The sequence below is a fragment of the Vipera berus genome, assembly GCF_964194415.1.
Source record: "Vipera berus genome assembly, chromosome: 2".
In the NCBI taxonomy this organism is placed as follows: domain Eukaryota; kingdom Metazoa; phylum Chordata; class Lepidosauria; order Squamata; family Viperidae; genus Vipera; species Vipera berus.
This window is the reverse complement of record NC_138203.1, coordinates 110,934,705-110,953,808: the sequence shown is the minus strand read 5'-3', so window position 1 is coordinate 110,953,808 and position 19,104 is coordinate 110,934,705. Positions and strand designations below refer to the sequence as shown.

The following is a 19,104-nucleotide window of genomic DNA, read 5'->3' as shown; positions in this document are numbered from 1 at the left end:
TATATCTACTTCTAAACTAACAATTATATTCCACTCATTAAGTCTCTTATAACCATCCAACTCCAAAGCTTATTCATTAACAAAGACTATATCACTTCATTTTTGACCAACCTCCAAGCCACCCTCATTTCTTTAATCTTTTATCCATCCAAATATACCATTTATTCCATGATAGAAATGCTGGTGTCTCTTCTTTACCCTTCAACTTCTTGGTCAATGTGTCTGCTTCTGCACAATCAAGTATTCTCCTAATTATAACTTCATCCGGCGGGGTATGATTTGCCTTCCAAAATTGAGCATACCCCATCCTTGCCGCCGTTAAGATATGTAAAACCAAATACCATATTTCCTTCTTAATATTTCCAGGCCTGGAGCCAAGCAGATAGGTCTGTGGTTTAAGATCAACTAAACACCCTGTGATTTCCTCTATCCATTTTTGGATCCTCATCCAATATCTAACCACTTCCGGACAGGGTTCACATACTTTTTCTTGCAACTGTAGAATAGGTGATATCCAGCTCAATACCAGTGAGAGAGATTTGGTGGCCTAGTGAACCACCACTTAGGTATGAGCCAGCAGTATACTGCAGCTGCCAAAAAAACCAGTATAGCCCTAGATTGCATCAACAGAGAAAGTATTAAGATCATGTGAAATGATAATGCCATGTTATGGTATACTAGTAGGACTACACTTGGAATACTGTGTCCAGTTCTAGTCACCACAATGCATAAAAAAGTGCTGAGATTCTAAAAAGTGTGTAAAGAGCAACAAAGATGATATAGCATCTGAAGGTTAAATCATGTGATACTGTAAATGGTTGCAGGAACTTGGTATGTCTAATCTATCGAAGAGGATGACTAGGGATGATATAGTAGCAGTCTTCCAATATTTGAAGAGCTGTCACAGAAAAGAGGGTGTCGGCCTATTCTTCAAAGCACCTGACGGGCAGGACAAGAAATAACAGAAGATTATCAAAGAGACATCCAAAGTAGAATTAAAGAGAAACTTCCAGACAGTGAGAAGAATTAATCAATGAGATTGCTTACCTCCAGTAGTTGTGAGTGTTCCTTCCTCCTAACAGGTTGGACAGCCATTTGTCCAGAATGATATAGGGTCCCCTGCTTGAATAGGGGTTGTACTAGAAGACTTCCAAGGTCCCCTCCAACCCTTTGTTCTGTGTTCATCATCATCATTTTAGCCATTGTCTATCCACTGCAGGATAAAGGCCTCTTCCACATGTTTCCAACCAATAGGATCCTGAGCTTTCTTTCGCCTATTGAGCCGGGATACTTACTGATGTCCTTGCTCCATCTTGTTTTAGGTCTCTTTCATGGAGGCTTTTTATCAAGTGGGATCCATTCTATAACTACCTTAGTCCATCTGCCATCAGTTCTTCTTGCTATGTGACTCCCATTTCCATTTCAATTGTTTTACTCTCTTGATGATATCATATACTTTTGTTTTTTTATTTAATCCATGTGCAGGTCTTTCTCTCTTGTCTTGTAATGCTGAGTATGTATCTTTCCTTGGCTCTTTGCACCACTCTTATCTTTTATATCAACTGTGAGGCAAGTGTCTATGTTTCACTGGCATATGTTAGAGCAAGTAGCACATACTGATCAAAAACTTTTCAGGCATAGGGGAAGGTTGTTCTTCAAAATTATGCTTAATTGTCAGTGCTGTGACAAGAAATTGCAGCCATTTTACTTTTTACTTGTGCTTTTTTGTTGCTTGGGATTCTCAGATGTAGAAGGGGGGATGGGAGGAATGCTTGAACTTTTTAAGTTAGCCTAAACAATTGCAGCTGGGTGAGCTTCAAGGTCAATTCTAGATAAAGTTTTGGGGAGCTGTAAAGTAGGGAGGATTTTAGATTAATTGGTGAATGTGATTTATGATGGCCTTTCTGGGGTGGGAATTGCAACTTGTTAGTTTGTATCGGGGGAGGGATGTTTAGTCTTGGGTACAACTATATAAGTGCCGATACTTTGTTTCCGGAATAAAATGTTCTTTAAGGAAGAAATCCTTGCCTTGAAGTTCTTTTAATTGGTTTCATCTATTGGAACCATGACATTAACCCAAGACTCACTCTTTCTTTAAATTTATGGGGTCCTGAGCTCCAGTCACCTACCCAAAGCAGAAGGGAGGCTGACAAAGACTCAGGGAAGATCCCAAAATGGAGAGAAGGAGGAACCTGTCACCAGCACAACCACAGCTGCTATATTTGTGGATGGAGCGCAGGCCATTGCACCGATAGAGTGTGGTTTCAGAGACTCTAGTGACAGGAGCGAGACCAAAGACCCGAGAGCACATCTGGTCATCAGATTGGACCCTGCCCAGCGGAGACTCATGGTGTTCAGAGATGGCCCAGCTGAAGAAGAGTTCTTCAAAGGCTGCTGAAGTTGAATTTCCACTGATTGCCTCCCAGAAGTCACACTGTCCTGATCATAGAGCAGCTAAGTGGGTGGCGCCATTGGATGAGTTGGGTGAGTGGAAGTATCTGACAACAGTCCAAAGCCAGTCAGTCAAGCATCTAAGGGAGATATTTGAAGGCCTAGACGTGGGAAGCAAGGAGCAGGCCACCTGCCCGTTGCTGACCAGTGAGCGAGATGACAGGCACCTCTGAGACCATTCCCAGTCCAGGAGAAGCCGCAGTCCCATCGGTGGGGCCAGGGCTGCTTCCCGATAAACGAAGCCAACAGCTTTAACCTCAAGCCCAGTGCAGAGGAGAAGCCCGGATCATCGGCAGCAGTATGCTAGCCCCGACCATTGGCAGCAGTCGCTGAGTCCTGACGGCCACTGGTGACGTGACAGCCAAAGGCATCGAGAGCAGTATGTTAGCCCCTAGCGACGCCACTCCTATGCAAGCCCTGACTGCTGCCCATGCCACCATAGCCCAGACTATCACCAGTGCAGAGAGAGCCCTGATCGTCACCGATACTGGGATAGCCTGGACCGTCACTATCACCGTCGAAGCTCTGAGCCCCACCATTGGCAACGGAGCCCTAAATACCGTCACCAACGCTACACCAGCCTAAGGCCAATGCCAAGGTATTGATCAGGCAGGGGGCATTCAACATGGCCTGATGCAACAGTATGGATAGCTGCACGCCTTGCTAGACAGGCAACAACCTGTAACACCTCCACTTTTAAATCCACTTTTGGCGAAGACCCTGAAAAGTTAACTTTCTTTTTTAACCAAATGCGTTCCTACATGAACCGAAATGCCAACGCCTACCCGAACCCTGCTGCGATGGTCGATGTCATAACGGCAAACCTGTAGGGGGAGGCATTGGAGTGGCTGAATAGCTTGCACAACAAACAGATGCCGGAGTTATGGGACTACAACCTATTCATCCAAGGGCTAAGAGCCAGGTTCAAGGATGAATCCATAGCTCTGCAGGCAGAGAAGGACATTAATGAAGTGAAACTGGCAGGTAGACTAGAGAAGGAATATGTGCGTGAATTCCGGAGGGTCACGGGTCGTATTGAGTGGTGGCCAGAACAATCCCTGGTGCACCATTTCAAGAATGGCCTGAACACTAATCTGTTTCAAGCCTGTATTTATCGTGGGATTCTTGACCAACTGCAGGAGAGGTACTGAGTGGCAGTAAAGATGGACATCGACCTGACCCATTATAAGAAGCCAACAACTCCTGCACTGAGACTGAGGTCAGAACCAGCGAGACGACCACCACCTCGACGACCTCCAGCAGCAGGTGCTATGGAACCTCCTAGACCACAGGTCTGCAACCCACGACTCCGGAGCCACATGCGGCTCTTTCAGCCGTCTCCTGTGGCTCCCAGTCCTCTGCTATGTGTAGTCCCCCCGAAAAAAAAGTGGGACTAAAAAAGTTCAACCAATCAATTTAAATATGCAGGGTAGGTGCATATCTCACCTTGGCTCCACTCTTCAAACCCTGTTCTGCACATGTGCGCATCTACGTGCATGCACACACATTTTTTTTGCTGCTCCCAGTTTTTCCTTTTGTGAGGGAAACGGTTCCAGTTGGCTCTTTCACTGTTTCAGGTTGCTGACCCCTGTCCTAGACTTTCTTCAGCCCCACCAATCAAATGTTTTAGATGTGGCCATCCGGGTCACTGGGCAGTGGCTTGCCCTGTCCCGTTCCTCCAGCAGAGAGGTGGCTGAGCCCCACTGAAGAAAAGAAAAGTAACCCAGCCATCTCCCAGGGAGAATCAAATTGGGTCACGCAGGAACCAGTTGCCCAGGTCACCTCGCCCATTCAAGAGAGAGTCAAAACCCCAGCTGATTCAGGCACCGCATTGGCTCCTTATAACAGCGATGACAAAGAAGAGAATGACCTGATGGTGAGTTGACCTATTCCACCTTTTCCCCTTTTGGCCAAACGTATAGTTCCTAAAACAGGAATTCAAATGGACTTACGGGTACTGGTAGATTCGGGGTGCTCACGATGCATTATCAGCTTGCCAATTGCTCTGAAATTTAAGTATTCGGGCGAGATTGCTCTCCAAACTCATGAAGTTTGAATAGGCAGATGGGTCTTTAGTGGGAAGAACCCTAGTCACTCACCTAACTGAGCCAGTGTGGCTGGAAATAGGTGAACATTGGGACCTCATCCGTTTTGTGGTGGGTCTGAAAATGAAACAGTGATTCTAGGCCTAGCTTGGCTAGACATTCCCAAATATCTGGTGGGAAAAGGGGATGAGAACCCTGAGATTGCCCATAGGGCCGTCCCCTCCCAGTTCCTCCTTTGGTGTTAGCGGTGAGACGGAGCTGCCGGCTAACACAATAAAAATTGCCACCATCCCACTGCCTGGAGAACCACTCATCCCCAGCGGATATCAAGACCTGGCAGAAGTGTTTAGTGGAAAAGAATGCTATGTCCTGCCACCCCACAGACCGAATGACTGCATCATCGAGATTTTACCAGGAGCAAAGTTGCCAAAGCCGAAAATGTATGCAATGACCCCCTTGAGGTGGAGGAGTTGTGGCAATACATTGACAAGAATTTGGCCAGAGCATTCATTGAGCCAGCAAAATCCCAAGTGGCAGCCCCAGTACTATTCAAAGAAAAGAAAGATGGGTCACTCCACCTCTGCATTAATTATAAGGGGCTCAACTGCGTGAGCATGGAAAATATGTACCCCCTTCCTCTACTGAAAAATTTGTTAACCCATCTAGTGAAAGGGGGAATTTTTACTAAATTAGATCTGAGAGAGGCATATTACCACGTAAGAATAAGAGAGGGTGATGAATGAAAAACTGCTTTTAACAGCCCTTTGGGCAGCTATCAATTGAAAGTTACGCCATTTGGATTACAAGGAGCTCCTGCTGTGTTTATGCAGCTGATTAACCAGGTGCTACACGATCATCTGTACATGGGTATCTTGATGACATCTTAATCTATACTGAGAATATGGTAGACCATGTGAGTTTAGTGCGAGAGGTGTTGAAAAAACTGCTAAGCACTAGACTCTACGTCAAACTGTCAAAGTGCGAATTTCATTAGACACGTTTGGACTATTTGGGCTATAGGATTTCCAATGAGGGCATTGAGATGGATCCTGCCAAAGTGAAGGCTGTAATTGAATGGCAACCTCTGAAAACCTGAAAACAGCTGCAAAGCTTACTGGGGTTCACCAATTTCTACCGTCAGTTCATCCCATCATTTGCTGAGATTGCTTTACCCCTGACAGAACTGTTTAAAAATGGATAAAGATGGGAAACCACGACCTGGTCAGCCACTACAATGGACTATGGAATGCCAAACTTCCTTTGAGAACTTAAAAAGACTATTTGCTGCTGAACCAGTCTTAAAGCACCCCTACCCAGAGGAGCCATTTGTTATTCAAGCCAATGCCAATGATGTGGCTGTAGGAGCTGTACTTTTGCAGAAAAATAGTGACAGGATTTTACAATCCTGTGCTTAGACTTCAAAAAAGTTCACCGTTGCTGATCAAAGATGGGCTGTTTGGAAAAAAGAAGCCTTTGTGATTCGATGGGCTTTGTTGACATGGCGTTACTACCTAGAGAGGAGCAAGGTGCCTTTTAAAGTATGGACTGATCATAAATACTTAGAGGCATTGAAAACTCCCTGTAAACTATCTCCCAAACAGGTACGTTGGGCACAGTATTTTAATTGTTTTAACTTCGCCCTAAGATACATACTGGGTGGAAAGAATTTCTTGGCCGATGCCCTATTCAGACTGCCCCAGTATAAGAGCCAGCGCGAGCAAGTCATAGATTCTATCATGCCTGCACCTCAGGTTATTTCTCAAATTAACCCACCGAACCTTCAATCTGCAGAAACTCCTAACCCCGCCAATCCTGTGACAAAGAAGTTAAAGCAAGAATTAATTAACAATCAGTGGTTTAAGGATAAATCAAGGCATCCTGACCCATAGGGATGGGTTGGCTTACAAGGGAGGAAAATTATATCTGCCTGAGTGACTCAGACTCCAAGCTCTCCAGCGCAGCCCTGATGTAAAACAGGCTTGTAACTTTGGTTACTTAAAAATGCTGCATTTAATTCGGAGGCAATTTTGGTGGCCAGGCTTGAAGAATGATGTGGAGAACTATGTCAAAAGCTGCAGAGTTTGTGCTACTGTGAAAAAAAATCCAGGGAAGCCCCCTGGACTGTTGCAACCTGTTGTGGACCCTTCCCAACCCTGGGAAGAGAACGCTATGGAGTTTATCATTGAGTTACCTGAAAGCACAGGAAATGCGTTAATTTCAACAGTGATTGATCTTTTTTGAAAGCAGGCTCATTTCATCACCTGCTCCGGCCTCCCATCAGCCCAGAAATTGGCTAAGATGTTCCTTAAACACATTTTCCAATTACACGGTGCGCCAAAGCAGGTAATCTTTGACTGGGCAGTGCAATTTATGGCAAAATTCTGGAGAAACTTTCTGAAAATAAATGTTTCAACACAAGAACTGTCATTGGCTTTTCACCCATCTATGAATGAGGTGGCTGAAAAAGCTAACGCAATGGTGAAACAATATCTTAGGTGCTTTGTGGATTACCATCAGATGAACTGGACTGACCCCCCATTCGCTGAAATGGACTACAACAACACAGTCCACAGTAGCACCGGTTTCACGCCTTTTAAGATTGCCACTGGAAGGGATTTTATCCCCATGCCTGAATACCCCTAAGATCCCCTGGCCTCTCAGATATTAGACCAATGGGTGGCAGCTTGGAAGGGAGTGGGACAATGCCAAGAAAGCACTGAAAAAAGCTTCAGAAATGTATTAAAAACAAGCTGATAAGGGCTCCCCAGCAGTCATTTTGAGTAAGGGGAAAGGTTTATCTGTCCACTAAGTATTTAATTGCCTAGCAAAAAATTGGGACTGAAATACCTGGGTCCTTTCCCCGTAGTGTGAGTTCTAAACCCAAGTTACTGTAGAATTGAAGGTTCCCCAGCTTTTAGGGAAGATTCACTCTGTGTTTCCCTGCAGTTTGTTAAAACCTTTCAGGGAATCAACTCTAAGACCCCCTCCCAAGAAAGCTCCTGGACCACTTGTGGTGGCTGGGGAGACTCATTACGAAGTGAAACATAATTCTCGATGCTAGATTGTACAAGGGGAGATTGCAATGCTTGGTGCAATGGAAAGGCTACCCATTATCAGAGGCCACTTGGGTAAAGTGTACTGATGTAAAAGCTGATAGACTTAGGGGGAATCCCTAACCTATGCCTTTGTTTGATTTGCAGGACTTCTCCTTTTTGTTAAGGGTGGCCGGATGTCAATGCTGTGACAATTAAATTGCAGCCATTTTACCTTTAGTAGAGCTTTTTCTGTTGCTTGGGATTCTCAGATGTAGAAGCGGGGGATGAGAGGAAAGCTTGAGCTTTTTAAGTTAGCCTAAACAATTGCAGCTGGGTGAGCTTCAAAGTCAATTCTAGGTAAAGTTTTGGCGGGCTGTAAAGTGGGGAGCATTTTAGATTAATTGGTGAATGTGATTTATGACGGCCTTTCTGGGGTGGGAATAGCAACTTACTTTGTATCGGGGAGGGAACTTTAGTCTTGGGTTCAACTATGTGCTGATACTTTGTTTCCTTAATAAAACGTTCTTGTCAGAATCCATTTATATTTCATTTCTAACTATCTCCTCTAATCTAAAACCAAATTGCACCTTTCCCTGGATTCTGCCATACTCCCAAGGGAGAGAGGGGATATACATGTGGATTTTATTGCTTTCACTTCCTCTATTAACCACAATGTAACCTTTTGTTTATTTGCCTTCATGTCTGCTATCCATTACAATGTAACAAATTGCCTGCTATACTATGCATCTCTCTGAACCTCTTCTTCCTTACCGGGCAGCTAGGAAAAAGGCGGGGGGGGGGGTGGAGATACAAACCTCCGGGATCTGGTTTATTTTTCCGTCCTCAAAATGAGGTGTGAAGAGCTGTGGAATGATCATGCACAAACGGAGCCGGACTGATCTTATTTTTCTTTTCCCATTGATAAACTTAACACCTGGGGATTTGCCGGTCTACACCGCCCGGATGAACTGTGAGATGGGATTTGCTTAGGGACACTTTAAAATACCGATCTGTAAGGGAATCCCTCAGATCCTGTCTATTGCTTCAGCATGTTTCCATGCATAAGGTATTTTGTCTTCTCTGAGGCATCTCGAGTATCGTTTTACTAATATCTTGTGTAAACTGTAACCACCAGCTTTCAGCATTTCAGCCGTAACAGTAATTTCCCAAATGTTTGCCATTTTTCATTGATTTTATGGCACTTCCTCCACTAAGATATCTGGTATTTCCTCTTTCATGGGTGTTGTTACTTTTCAGTGATCTTGATCTTTGTATAGCTTTAAATAGAATTTTCCAATTATTTCTAACATTTCCTGTATTATTCTACGCACAGAGCCATCTTCATGTTCTAATACAAAAACTTTCTTTCTTGTATTTATAAGCTTGCATTTTGCTCTATTAATCCCTTTGTTTTCTTCAATTGCCTTTTTCATAAGCTTCACATTAAACTAACACATTTCTTCTTAGATATGTTTTCTTATCGTTTTGCAAAGTTCAATGTACTCCAGTTTATTAGTGAAACTTCCAGTATTCTTCACTGTCTGTTGTTTTTTCATTAAATCAATAGTTTAATCAGAGATTTTTGACTGTACAAAGTGTTTTTCTGGTAGTGCTACAGATGTAGCAGATTCAAGGATATTTTTGACTAGTTGTTCATTTTGGTCTGTGATGTTCATCTCTTCTAAATTTTGCACTAGAGCAAAGCCATTTGATAGATTAATCTCAAAATCGCTGTTCTCTTAACAGTTTATCACTATTTTTATCATTTTCATATCCTTTTTTGACTTCACTTTAGCTCATACCATTCTATGTTAAAACAATAATGTTAATATAATTACACAATATGGCTTTATCACTTGATATAATAATAATAATAATAATAATAATAATAATAATAATAATAATAATAATAATAATAATAATAATAATAATAATAATTTGGAAGGGACCTTGGAGGTCATCTAAGGCAGGAAACCCTATACCATTTCAGACAAATGGCTGTCCAGTCTCTTCTTAAAAACTTCCAGTGTTGGAGCATTCACCACTTCTGGAGGCAGGTTGTTCCACTGATTAATTGTTCTAACTGTCAGGAAATTTCTCCTTAGTTCTAGGTTGCTTTTCTCCTTGACTAGTTTCCATCCATTGCTTCTTGTCCTGCTCTCAGGTGCTCTGGAGAACAGCCTGGCTCCTTCTTCTTTGTGGCAGCCCCTGAGATATTGGAACACTGCTATCATGTCACCCCTCACCCTTCTCTTCATTAAACTACACATACCCAATTCCAGCAACCGTTCATATATGTTTTAGCCTCCAGTCCCCCAATCATCTTTATTGCTCTTCTCTGTACTCTTTCTAGAGTCTCAACATCTTTTTTACATCGTGGTGACCAAAACTGGATGCAGTATTCCAGGTGTGGCCTTACCAAGGCATGGTAAAGTGGTATTAGTACTTCACGTGATCTTGATTCTATCCCTCTGTTAATGCAGCCTAGCACTGTGTTGGCTTTTTTGGCAGCTGCAGCACACTGCTGGCTCATATTTAAGTGATTGTCCACTAGGACTCCAAGATCCCTCTCACAGTTACTACTATCGAGCAAGGTACCACCTATACTATACCTGTGCATTTGATTTTTCCTGCCTAAATGCAGAACCTTACTTTTTTCACAATTGAATTTCATTTTGTTAGATAGTGCCCAGTGTTCGAGTCTGTCCAGATCCTCCTGTATCTTAAGCCTGTCTTCTGGAGTATTGGCTATTCCTGCCAGCTTGGTGTCATCTGCAAATTTGATGAGTTCCCCATCTATCCCCTCATCCAAATCGTTAATGAAGATGTTGAAGAGCACTGGGCCCAGAACAGAGCCCTGGGGCACCCCACTACACACTTCCTTCCATGTAGATGCAGTTCCATTGAGGACCACACGCTGAGTACGGCCTGTCAGCCAGCTACGAATCCATCTGGTGGTGATGCTATCTAACCCACATTTTTCTATCTTATCAAGTAGTAGGTTGTGATCTACTTTATCAAATGCCTTACTGAAATCCAAGTAAATTATATCTACAGCATTCCTCTGGTCCACTAGTTTTGTCACTTGGTCAAAGAATGCAATAAGGTTTGTCTGGCACGATCTGTTTTTGACAAACCCATGTTGGCTTTTAGTGATAACTTTGTTCGCATCAAGGTGTTCGCTGATTTGTTGTTTGATTATCTTTTCCAGAATCTTCCCAGGTATTGAGGTCAGGCTGATAGGTCTGTAGTTTCCTGGATCTATTTTTTTCCCTTTTTTGAAGATGGGAACTACATCAGCTCTCTTCCAGTCCGCTGGTAGTTCCCCAGTGCTCCAGGATGTTTGAAAAATATAGTTAAGTGGTTCTGAGATCACGTCTTCCAGTTCCTTGAGAACTTTGGGGTGTAATCCATCTGGTCCTGGTGATTTGAACTTGTCTAGGCTGGACAGGTGCTCACGTACCATTTTCTTTCCTATCCTATCTTAACTTACATTTCTATTCTGTTTTTTATGGCACTGGTTTTGGTAGGTTGGACTGTTTTTTCCCTTTGTGTAAAGACAGATGCAAAAAACGAGTTAAATAGTTCTGCTTTCTCCCTGTTGCTTGTCACCTTGTTGCCACTTTCCCCCACTAATGGACCAATCATTTCCTTAACTTTTTTCTTGTCTCTTATATGTTGAAAGAAGCTTTTTTTGTTATTTTTGACTTTGGTTGCAAGCCTTAGTTCATTTTGAGCCTTAGCTTCCCTCACTTCATCTTTGCAGGCACGGGCTGTTTGCTGATATTCTGCCTTAGTTATGTGCCCCTCTTTCCACTTCTTATACTTGTCCTTTTTATCTTTCAGTTTATCAGAGAGTTCTTTATGCAGCCATGCTGGTTTCTTTTAAAAGCTGTTATTTTTCTTCTTTGTTGGTATTGTGCTAGACTGGGCCTTTATTATCTCACTTTTCAAAATTTCCCAAGCTTCTTGAGTTGTTTTCCCCTTTAGGATTCTCATCCATGGAATTCTTCCTAAGGTCTCTAAGTTTATTGAAATTAGCTCTTTTAAAGTCCAAGATTCTAGTTTGGCTGTATTCTATTGCTTGTGCTTCCATAATGTTGAATTCCAATATTGCATGATCACTTCCCCCCAAGGTTCCTGTGGCTTTGACACTTTCTATCATTTCATCTCTGTTAGTGAGAATTAAATCCAATATGGCTAATCCCCTAGTTCCCTTCTCTACTTTTTGGGAGAGAAAGTTGTCTGCTAGGTTTGTCAGGAATCTGTTAGATCTTCCACTTGGTGCAGAATTTGTCTCCCAGTTGATATCAGGGTAATTAAAGTCCCCCATTACTATTGTGATGCGCTTCCTACATACCTTAGTTAACTGACTAGCAAAAAGTTCATCTATTTCCTCTGTTTGGTTGGGCGGCCTATAGTATACACCTATGGCAATGTCATTTTTCCCCCTTTTATATTGACCCAAATACATTCAAATTTACAGTTTTCATCATTGCTGTGCTCTATTTCTGTAGAGATAAAGTTATTTCTTATATATAGAGCAACTCCACCTCCTCTTTAGTTTAGTCTATTTCTTTTCAATAATTTAAATCCCTCTAGCTGTGTGTTCCATTTGTGGGTTTCGTCCCACCATGTTTCTGTAATGGCAACAATATCATATCCGCCCTCATTTACCTGAATTTCTAGTTCACCCTGCTTACTGTTCATACTCTGTGCATTGGTGTACAGACATTTGAGTCCTTTATGACTGACCCTGTGTTTACTTGCTACATAACTTGTGTGGTGCCTAAGTTCCCCTATTTTCTTAGATTGCCCGGGACAGTGAGGTTCCAATCAGCAAGGACACAGCTACTGTGCCCCTCCACCCACTTCTCCTTAACTTAGTTTTTGTAGCTTTTCCCAGCAGCCTCTAGCAGTTTAAAAGCAAAGAGGGTCCAATCAGCAAGGACACAGCTACTGTGCCCCTCCACCCACTTCTCCTTAACTTACAGTTTTGTAGCTTTTCTCAGCAGCCTCTAGCAGTTTAAAAGCAAAGAGGGTCCAATCAGCAAGGACACAGCTACTGTGCCCCTCCACCCACTTCTCCTTAACTTACAGTTTTGTAGCTTTTCCCAGCAGCCTCTAGCAGTTTAAATGCAAAGAAGGTCCAAGCAGCAAGGACACAGCTACTGTGCCCCTCCACCCACTTCTCCTTAACTTAGTTTCTGTAGCTTTTCTCAGCAGCCTCTAGCAGTTTAAAAGCAAAGAGGGTCCAATCAGCAAGGACACAGTTACTGTGCTCCTCTACCCACTTCTCCTTAACTTAGTTTCTGTAGCTTTTCCCAGCAGCCTCTAGCAGTTTAAAAGCAAAGAGGGTCCAATCAGCAAGTACACAGCTACTGTGCCCCTCCACCCACTTCTCCTTAGCTTACAGTTTTGTAGCTTTTCTCAGCAGCCTCTAGCAGTTTAAAAGCAAAGAGGGTCCAATCAGCAAGGACACAGCTACTGTGCCCCTTCACCCACTTCTCCTTAACTTACAGTTTTGTAGCTTTTCCCAGCAGCCTCTAGCAGTTTAAAAGCAAAGAGGGTCCAATCAGGAAGGACAGAGCTACTGTGATATACTATGATGTAGTCAATTTTGCTTGTATCCAGATGGACTATTCCATGTTGTCAAAGTTGGCACAACTACATAGTTGCCTGTACCTGCTTTCACTCGCAGATTTACCAAACAGTGATGGGAGGGGGGTAGTGAATTCCTAAGGGTGGGATGTAGGCTATTGAATGCAAGTGAACCATCTGTTGCCAGGGAGACATTATCTAACAAGGCCAAGTGATGAAGAATGTTTTGACCGAAGCAGGCATAGTTTGTGAACTATGAACCGTGGGTGGCCTGGAGGAGAAAAGGGAGTTACCTATATGGGTTTTCACGGGGAAAATCCCAGAACTGACTTTGCTTCTGCCATGCCTAGATGGATTTTTTTAATAAAGCTACACTCTTGGTTAATCTAAAGAGCTGGGAGTTTCTTTTGTTGAATGTGCCAATGGGACAGTTGACATAAGTCAGTTCTAACAGTATTGCTTACCTGGATCCCACCAGGAGGCCAAAAATGTCAGCAACAGGCAAAGAATTGGAGGAGAGGAAGAAGCCGGAGGAGTCCCTGGCTCAAGAAGCCCCGGCAATACTGCAGACCAGGGCAGGGGTGTAGCTGGTGGGCACGCGTCCCAAACTGAGGGCTGAAAAATCAGAGCCGCAGTTGGTGAGCTTAAGAGAATGACTGCGAGATGCTCTGTACCAGGGACCAAAGACACTCTGGGTAGCGAATATAGGAAAGACGGCAGAGGCTGAGTACCCCCTAATCCCCGCAGGACTTATCGTGACCTGAGGAAGCAAATGGAAGGCAAGGTGGCCAGTCAAGAGGGACGAGCCAGTTGACTGGAAGCGCCCTGCTGCCACCCTTAATGGAGCAGCTGAGAGAGAGGTTCAGAGGCCTGGAGATCAAGGGAGCAGCATCACGGGAGCCAAAGCAACTGAGGCCAAGACTGAAGCAGTGAAGTCACTAACTACCCCATCCCTTCCCCTCCTGCAGCCAGTGGTGCCAGAACCTGCCAGAACGATTGGATCCCCCTTGCAGGGAGCAGTAGCAGCAGATTTTGCCATGCATGGTAGTGAGTGACCCCGATGGCTCAAGCGAGAGTTGAGGCCCTTCCACCTCTCCTCTGGGCAGCAGCAGCAGCCCTACTGCCCACTTGCATCATGAGAGATGAGCGAACACTCCCCCCCAGTTCGGTTTAACGGGGACCTGGACAAGAATAAGAACGAACCTTTATTGTCAAAGTACAGCAATGTATACATTGAGATTGGCTGAGCCTCCCTTCATGCCCCCACCCCCAACTTAGAGTGACACAAACCCTCCATCTTATTACACCATGTGAGCTAATTGCATAACACACCGGCCTCGCAAGTCAATCATGCATAAAGTTTATAAAATTATATCCCGTTCAAAAGCCTAACAGCCCATGGATAAAATCTGTTCTTCAGCCTGTTGGTACGGCTGGCTATACTATATCTCCTACCCGATGGTAGGAGAGTAAAGAGATACTGTCCAGGGTGTGAGTCTTCCCTGAGAATTTTCCTCACTCTTCCAAGGCAGCAAGCCCTGGCGATGTCATCCAGTGGTGTCAGGGGACAGCCCACAATGTCTTGTGCTGTGCTCACCACCCTCTGTAATGCTTTCCTATCCGCGGCTGTCAGACCAGCATACCAAACCACAATGCAGTACGAGAGGACGCTCTCTATAGTAGACCGGTAAAAGAGGGTCATTAGCCGTTGTTCTACCCTGTTCTTCTGCAAGACGCTGAGAAAGTGAAGTCTCTGTTAGGCCTTTCTGGCCACCTGGGTTGTATTAACTTTCCAGGTCAGATCTTCGCAGAGGTAGACACCCAGAAATTTAAAGGAGGAAACTCTCCACACAGTCCTCCCCGATGTAAAGTGGGGCGGCAGGTTCCTCCTTTTTCCTCTGGAAGTCTAGCACCATCTCTTTCATCTTGCCGATGTTCAGGTGCAAGTTGTTACAACACCATATGGATAGTTTTTGTACCTCCGCCCTGTATGCTGTCTCATCCACACCTGTAATAAGACCCACCATGGTAGTATCATCTGTGAACTTAATTATTGCAGTAGATGGGTCAGATGATACACAGTCATATGTGTACAAAGAGTACAGATAGGGGCTAAGCATGCAGCCCTGTGGCAATCCGGTGCAAAGCTTCAGGGGTGTGGACAAAGCAGGCCCGACCCTCACTGTTTGTAACCGGTCCCTGAGAAAGTCTTGAATCCTATCGCAGATGGAGGGGCAAAATTTCAAGTCAGTCAGTTTCTCGATGAGAGTGCTCGGCAAAATGGTGTTGAAAGCCAAGCTATAATCAACAAAAAGCATCCTGACTTAGCTTCCATGTTTCTTAAGATGACTTGCTACAGAGTGTAAAGCAGTAGCTATGGTATCGTCTGTCAACCTGTTCCCCCTGTAGGCAAATTGATGTTTATTGAAATCCAGTGGGAGGCATGTCCTGAGATGTTGGAGAACCAGTTTTTCAAAGCATTTCATGACTACAGACGTTAATGCAACAGGTCTGTAGCCATTTAGGCACTCAACTGCAGTTTTCTTGGGGACTGGGACAATGGTAGCTGCTTTCAAGCATGATGGTACACATGCTGTTTGCAAGGAGATGTTAAAAATCCTTGTCAGGACCCCTGCTAATTGGTTGGCACAGTTCTTAACCACTATCCCCAGCACCCCATCTGGGCCTACGGCTTTGCTGGGATTCACAGCCTTCAGTTCTCACTTGGTCTTCAGATAGGGTGAGTTGCTGAAAATCAGAAGGCCGGCCAGCAGAGGCTACAGGGTCTGGTCTTTTTACCTCGTAGCGAGCGAAGAAGATATTCAGCTCCTCAGCCAACGAGGCATCGGTGTTAACCATGCTCCTTGTACTGCCCTTGTGGTTGGTTAAGTGCTGCAGTCCCTGCCACACTTGCCTCGGATTGTTGTCTGCTAGGTGGTTCTCCACCTTGTGTTTGTATTGCTGTTTTGCCATCCTAATGCCTCTTCTGAGATTTGCCCTGGCCTCTCTGTATGTGTCCCTGTCCCCTGCCTTAAAGGCAGAATCCCGGGCTCTCAGGAGTGTTTGTATCTCTGCAGTCATCCGGGGTTTGCAGTTCCCATAAACTCTAATGCACTTTTCTGTTGTTACACTATCAGTGCATGTTCTAATATAAGAGAGTACGGCATCTGTGTATGCATTCAGGTCTTGATCTTCAAATACACTCCAGTCAGTGGTTTCAAAGCAGTCCTGCAACTGACTGAGAGCACCCACTGGCCAGGTTTTGACCCTTTTCGTGACAGCCTGAGTTCTTTTCCTGAGAGGGACATACTTTGGTCACAACAGGAGTGAAAGATGGTCAGATGTACCCAGGTGGGGGAGAGGGAATGCTCTGTATGCCTGTTTCAGATTGGAGTACACATGGTCTAAAGTGTTCTTCCTTCTGGTGGGAACTTGCACATACTGTACAAACTTCGGGAGAAGTGTCTTCAGACAAGCTTGATTGAAGTCCCCAGCCACGACAAGAGTGCCCTCTGGGTGAGTTTGCTGCTGCCTGGTGATGACGTCATACAGCTTGGAAAGTGCCGTGCTGACATTGGCATCAGGTGGAACATAAACAGCTGTAATAATTACCATGGTAATTTCTCGAGGCAAATAAAAAGGCCTACATATGACAGTCATCAGTTTCACATCTGGGGAACAATACGTGTAAACTAATCTGCCATTGGCACACCAGTCACAATGTATATACACACAGAGTCCTCCTCCTTTGCTCTTACTGGAGCCTTTATCTCTGTCAGAGCGGTGAATGACTCGGCTTGTCAGCTCCACTGCTGCATTCGGTACATCTGGATGTAGCCAGGTCTCCGTGACAACCATCACACAACATTCACGGAGAAGCCTGCTTGCTGCCAACTGCAGCTGTAATTCGTCAATTTTATGAATGAGGGATGTGGCATTGCTCAAGAAAAGACTTGGCAATGCTGGTCTATGAGGCTGCTTTCTAAGCCGATTCAGTATCCCAGCCCTGCAGCCACGTTTTTGTTTTCGCTCCTTTCTCTTTCGCTTACGTTGTCTCCTCCCCAGCCTGAAGACAATCCACGGAGATCCTGGAGGCCTTGCTATGCAGTTAGGTATGTTATGGGACTGCTGAAAATCGCTAGTAATTCCAGATTGCCTTGCAAGCCCAATGTTTAGCAGCTCTATACGTGTGTAGGCTAATTTAGCCCCTTGCACTACACTGTGCACACTCATCCATACACACATTAATCCAATCACCACACACCAGTACCGGGAGCTCAGGGCTGCTGCATGTGAACACGCCGCCATCTTGTAGAAAAAAAACTGGCTTACTTCTTAGCCCAGACATGGTATCATATGGAGCACTATGGGGGAATGTATCCAGACGATGCAGCCCAGGTTCACACAGTGGCATTCAACCCGAAGGGCAGTGCATCCGGATGGCTGGTGTCCCTGCATGATGCTGGGGTGCAAAGGCTGGGTGACCTAGATGCATTCATGCAGATTCTGCAAGGGCAGTTTGAGGATCCCAAAGTGGCCCAGCATGCTGAATCCTGCATCTGTACCCTTAAGCAGGGAAAGTGGCTGGTGGCAGACTACATCCAGGAATTCTGTAGCCTAGCAAGCCACCTTCCTGTCTGGCCTGAATGCATGCTGGTCTCCTGCTTCCAAGGGGGACTAGGTTGAGAGCTATACCAGAACTGAATACCCCAAAGGGTGCAGCGGAACCTGAGACATGATTCTGAGTGGCCTGCAAAGTGGAGATTGACCTGTTGGAGTTCCAGAAGTACACCATACAGGAAAGTCGGCCCCGCAGAGTGTCTGAGGGATGCCTAGGCTCCAAGAAGGAAAAAGGAGGTGCACCCTCAGCCGGAGAAGGCAAGCCTTGCCAAACCCTGAAGGCAGCTTTGGTTGTGGAAAGGAGATTCATTGAGCAGCTGAATGCCTCACATCATGACCAGTAACTACTCCTCCACCCACCAACCAATCCAAGAAAAATATCCCCTGTGAAGTCTAAGGAGAAATTGAGAGAACACGTTGAGTTCTCTCCTCAGTCCAGTGAGGAGGAGAGAACTCCAATCAGCCCCTGAAAGGTCTGGTCTTCTAGAAGAGTGACAGTGAAGGGAAGACGACCCGATGATAAGTGGCACCATCATCCCCACGATAGCTCGGATGGAGATTGTGGTGCCCTTGGAGGCAAGGACGATCATCATTGTGTTGATGGACTCAGGTTGCACCTGGTGCATGATTAGCACACCCAGGTGGTGGAGAGGCTGGGACTGAGGTTAAGAAAATTGAGGCAATTCATGGTGTTTTCCCAACTACCATGTTTCCCCCAAAATAAGACCTGGTCTTTTTTTTTCCTCCAAAAGAGGCACTAGGTTTTATTTTGGGGAATATCTTATTTACAGGTGGAGGCAGAGGTGCAGGAGGGAGGTGGGGCTGTCGCGGTTGGGGTGGCATGTGGCAGGCTTGCTGGAGGACCAGGTTGGAAGGCAGGGGCCGCAGCATGGCACCACTCCTGCCCTGTCACCTGCCTCAGCCTGCGGCCATGGCACCAGTACCAGGTGGAGGCAGGGCAGAGAGAGGGACAGGAACTACAGAGTTTTGCATGGTACAAACGAGGTAGAAGATACCGTTACCACACCAGAGCCATTTAGTCCCAGGTGACCAGTAAATGTGGTTTCAGCTTTTACACTTGACTAGAAAGGGTCTAATTCAGGGATCACTCTCCTTTTTCTTCAGCACGTCCCAAGCTCCCCAGGCTTCTTTCCAGTTCTGCCTCAAAGCAATTCAGTTCTCTCCCTGCCTTCCCAGCATATAAGCCTAACCCCACCCCCTTCCATCAACTATCACCTCCTCATTTATCTATTTCCATCCATGAGGGGCAAGCTTTTTTTCTCATCACTTGTTTTAAACTAAATTTTGTGCAAGACAAAAGTAAAAGATTTGACCTCACATAGTTCATTGTA

General features: G+C 45.0%; 1 protein-coding gene across 2 annotated transcripts in view; it reads left to right on the top strand.

The window, feature by feature from the left end:
* Positions 1 to 19,104, top strand: part of RIMKLB (ribosomal modification protein rimK like family member B) — a 72,511-nt gene that overhangs the window by 31,592 nt on the left and 21,815 nt on the right. Inside the window, exons 1-2 of one of the 2 annotated variants that reach the window (XM_081317594.1) lie at positions 16,585 to 16,748; positions 17,198 to 17,244. The exons of the other annotated variant lie outside the window; for it this stretch is intronic. Of the exons in view, the coding sequence (XP_081173720.1) occupies positions 17,235 to 17,244 (10 nt within the window). The 5' untranslated portion in view covers positions 16,585 to 16,748; positions 17,198 to 17,234. Of the gene's footprint in view, positions 1 to 16,584; positions 16,749 to 17,197; positions 17,245 to 19,104 lie in introns of those variants that run through there. 2 annotated transcript variants of the gene reach the window in all.